A 4,474-nucleotide genomic window follows, 5' to 3' on the forward strand; every position below is an offset into this window, starting at 1 on the left:
GGAATGGGAGGTTTGGGCGGAGGCAGCTTTGGTGGAAGCTTTGGAGGGGGCAGCTTTGGAGGGGGTGGCTACGGAGGGGGCGGCTATGGAGGGGGCAGCTTTGGAGGGGGCAGCTTTGGAGGGGGCAGCTTTGGTGGGGGCAGCTTCGGTGGGGGCAGCTTCGGTGGTGGCGGAGATGGTGGCCTTCTCTCTGGAAATGAAAAAGTAACCATGCAGAATCTGAATGACCGTCTGGCTACCTACTTGGATAAAGTTCGGGCTCTGGAAGAATCAAACTTTGAGCTAGAGGGCAAAATCAAGGAATGGTATGAAAAGCATGGCAACTCAAGCCAGCGGGAACCTCGTGACTACAGCAAATACTACCAAACCATCGAAGATCTTAAAAATCAGGTGAGAGGCATTTTAAAAATTCAACTTGAAGTATTTCTTAGCCATGTAATTTAGATACATTACACTCGATATAGTCGAGTGTGTCTGCTAGGTTACTTTCTTGCTTCCAAAAATAATTCAGTCTCATCAAAGATAAATATTTGTGAGGATATGGTTATTGCTATCTTCACCCATCATGTGTGTTATGTGCCTTGTACAATGGCAAATTACTAAAAAAAAGTTTGGCTTTAATGTGTATATGATGAGTCTATAGTTAAAATACACTAAGTCATTTAGAAATACAAGCTGAATTACTAAATGACACAGAACAAAATATTATTCATATTGGTAACCAAAAAAAATGACATATTCAATACCAACACTACAAGAAGTATGAATTCTCCATTTGTGAGCTGTGCCTACTGCCTACCAGCTCCGGCTGTATTCATTTAGAATATATATAACAAGCTAAACTGAATACAAGTATAAGTGCCAATCTGGCATACATAATGGCAATCACAGTGTTGGGGACACATGCAGGAATATGTCTTAGGTCATTCCAGTTAATTTTCAGCAAGGGTGATACAAACATAAGAGTATAGAAACTCATATAAGTATATGGTTAAGTTTACAATAACTTTTATTTTAAAGAAAAATTTCCAACACAATGAACATAAAAATGCAGTTCATCTATGTCACTATCAAATATGTGCATCTAACTTCTTTGCTTCTCCTTTCAGATCCTCAGCCTAACAACCGACAATGCTAATGTCCTGCTTCAGATCGACAACGCCAGGCTGGCAGCTGATGACTTCAGGCTGAAGTAAGCTAAGTGAATGTGATTCAAAGTGTCACACAAATAGTAGTATTTAACAATAACTTTGAATGCAATAGTATTTGTTTTCCTGAATTCCCTCAATTGTAGTTAACAAGTGTGGCAATATTAAAAGAAAAAAGTAGTAATGGCTCAACTTCTTTGCATTAAACTGCTAACATACCTGTGTGGGTTAGTATATGCTCAGTGTGGCCATGAAGCTTTTTAAACAGTCACTTCCCAGATACACCTCTCCTAGGGACATTATATCCAGTATTTGTCTCATGCTTGTTTCAGGTATGAGAATGAGGTGGCCCTGCGCCAGAGCGTGGATGCCGACATCAACGGCCTGCGCCGAGTTCTGGACGAGCTGACCCTGACCAAAGCTGACCTGGAAATGCAGATTGAGAGCCTGACTGAAGAGCTGGCCTACCTGAAGAAGAACCATGAAGAGGTATACAAAAAGTCATAGTCCCTTAGGCCAAAGGAGCTCACTGTGGTCACAGTGCAAATGAAATTATACTCTTCCTTCAACAGGAAATGAAAGACCTTCAGAACGTGTCCACTGGTGATGTGAATGTGGAAATGAATGCTGCCCCAGGTGTGGACCTGACTCAGCTTCTGAACAACATGAGAAGCCAGTATGAGCAACTTGCTGAGCAAAACCGCAAGGATGCCGAGGCTTGGTTCAATGAAAAGGTAACTCATCTTCCTTCATGGAAGGCAGTGGGAGCTTGGTTATCATTTCAGATTTTTTTTATCTTCTCTGTTCTTAATACCCTAGAGCAAGGAACTGACTACAGAAATCGACAGTAACATTGAACAAGTGTCAAGCCATAAATCTGAGATCACTGAATTGAGACGCACAGTTCAAGGCCTGGAAATCGAACTACAGTCCCAGATGGCCCTGGTATGTTAACCCTGTGAAATGACTCAACTTTATCCTGCAAAGTTTCATGCTCACATAAGAATATGCAACCATGAGAAAATGCCGGGTTGGGATGAGGAGACAGCACTGCAGCTCTTTGTTAAATAAAGGAACACAATATTGGCAGTGATCTAAAGGTGCTAAAATTGAACTGCTGTCATTCAACATAACGCACAAATTCTACTCACTTTTCTTATTCTCCTGTGCAATGGCTTATTAACTTAAAAAAATAAGCTGCCCTGTACTCAAATGATGAGATCATTCAGCCACATATGTTCTCTCTTCTTTGCAGAAACAATCCCTGGAATCCTCCCTGGCAGAAACCGAAGGTCGCTACTGTATGCAGCTCTCCCAGATTCAGGGCCAGATCTCCTCTCTGGAGGAGCAACTGCAACAGATCCGTGCTGAAACCGAGTGCCAGAATGCCGAGTACCAACAGCTCCTGGACATTAAGATCAGACTGGAGAATGAAATTCAAACCTACCGCAGCCTGCTAGATGGAGAGGGAGGGTAAACACACCTTTTTACAGCCTTTTATTCAATATTTCAAATTGCAAGAGGGTGGGCGTGAAAGGGGAGGCAGATTACAGGAAAACCGGCCTCACTTCCCATGAATTTGGCCAAGAAAGACGCTTATGGTTGTGTCACAGAAAACTACTTTTAAATAATTTTTTCGGTTTTTTTTTTTTACCCATTTGACAGGAATGTTTTTCCTCAAAACACTTCTGCTTATTTTCTAAAGTCACTAAAAGCTGGAAAGCGGCCTGCCGTTTTCCAACATTAAGAGTTAACCGAAAAAATGTAAACGGAGCTTGATCTTACTCCCTGCAGCACTGGAGGCGGCTCCCACGGAGGCGGGCGCGGCGGCGGCAGTTCCGGCGGCTATGGCGGAAGTTCCGGCGGCGGAAGTTCCGGCGGCTATGGCGGCGGGTCCGGCGGCGGAAGTTCCGGCGGCTATGGCGGCGGGTCCGGCGGCGGTGGTTCCGGCGGCGGCTACGGTGGCGGCAGTTCCGGTGGCGGCAGTTCCGGCGGCGGCGGTTCCAGCGGTGGCTACGGCGGCAGCAGTTCCGGCGGCCTCAGGTCGTCCTCTTCCGGGTCTGCCGGAGAGAGCTCAAAGGGACCCAGGTCAGCAGAAACTAACTGGGGTAATCAGAACTAGTTTTAACTTTCTGCGATGGTGTTGTTGCTTTTTAAGCGCACGAGCTGCTTTATGAAACTTGAAAGCTTGCGGGTTTTGACGAACTGTTGCTTGACACCAATCCTGAAAGAACGTGGTGTCGTTTAAATGCTTGCTTAGACACTGCTCGGTTTTTTAAAACAATATTTATTTCATTTAAGCGTGTGTTTCTCTTAGAAGCTTAAGGACACAAATAGCCCCCTCCCCGTTGCGAGGTCTGTGTTCTGATGGCGTTTCATTCATTTGCAGATACTGACAAAACCAGAGTAATCAAGACGATTATTGAAGAGGTGGCACCTGATGGTAGAGTCCTTTCATCTGTGGTTGAGTCAGAAACCAGGAAACACTTCTATTAAACCGCAACAAGTGGAAAGAGTCTCCCTTCTGCAAAGGCCATTCAGTACAGAAATGCAGGAGGAAAATCTCCAGGGATGCACTTCAGCCTTAATGGTCTAAGGAAATAGGTTCACTCCTCGAAAATAATTGCTCTAAAGGTGTTTTGTGGTTTCTGTATTTCTTCTTTTCACTTTACCAGAATGTGTACTTTAATGGAAAAAAAAAACTTTCTGTTCTCATTTACTAATGAATTTCAATAAACTTTCTTACTGCTGCAAACTATCTGTTTGGTCGTAACTATCCTTACTTAAATTAGATGATATTTTTAACTTTGAAGATGAAGAAATTAGAAGATAGATTTACCCCCCAGAAATTCTGAAGACAAGGTTATTGTCATGATGATTTCTCAGTAATCTCACTGGATAAAAAAAAAATCCATGAGTCACCAATCTTAATCTTTCTTAAAGATACACAATATGCAGAAAGAAGCCCTGGCTTTCAAATCACATCAATCCTAGAAATTCTAAACTAACTCCATTAAGAGCCAAACACTTAATTGGAACTTTCATACTTTCTGATCACTTCTCACATTTATCTGCACTTACATCTTCTCAATACTATTTCTTTCTGCCCAGTCATGCTACAGCCTGTGTGATATATCCCAGTACATTCTTGCAGTGAAAACATATCACTCCAACAAAACTACCTGGTGTCTCAGATGAACAGAAGTAGCACTGTCAATACATGGTGTTGCCAATTTGACCAAAGAATGACTTCCAGGTCCCTGCCTTCACCAGCCTTGCCCACTGAGCAGTACCAAAGACCTGGTACTTGTAATGTCAACCCAATC

At 43.2% G+C, this 4,474-nt stretch overlaps 1 protein-coding gene across 2 annotated transcripts in view; it reads left to right on the top strand.

Annotated features, from left to right (window-relative positions):
• Nucleotides 1–3,895, top strand: part of KRT10 (keratin 10, type I) — a 4,326-nt gene extending 431 nt beyond the window's left edge. The window contains exons 2-9 of one of the 2 annotated variants that reach the window (XM_004684970.2): nt 23–390; nt 1,110–1,192; nt 1,481–1,637; nt 1,721–1,882; nt 1,968–2,093; nt 2,404–2,621; nt 2,943–3,256; nt 3,538–3,895. In XM_004684970.2, the coding sequence (XP_004685027.2) occupies nt 23–390; nt 1,110–1,192; nt 1,481–1,637; nt 1,721–1,882; nt 1,968–2,093; nt 2,404–2,621; nt 2,943–3,256; nt 3,538–3,644 (1,535 nt within the window). In that variant the 3' untranslated portion in view covers nt 3,645–3,895. Of the gene's footprint in view, nt 1–22; nt 391–1,109; nt 1,193–1,480; nt 1,638–1,720; nt 1,883–1,967; nt 2,094–2,403; nt 2,622–2,942; nt 3,257–3,537 lie in introns of those variants that run through there. The other variant, XM_012726659.1, reaches the window with a different exon arrangement.
• The last annotated feature ends 579 nt before the right edge of the window (nt 3,896–4,474 follow it).

This window comes from Condylura cristata, unplaced genomic scaffold (genome assembly GCF_000260355.1).
Source record: "Condylura cristata isolate star-nosed mole 26May11 unplaced genomic scaffold, ConCri1.0 scaffold00017, whole genome shotgun sequence".
NCBI lineage: Eukaryota > Metazoa > Chordata > Mammalia > Eulipotyphla > Talpidae > Condylura > Condylura cristata.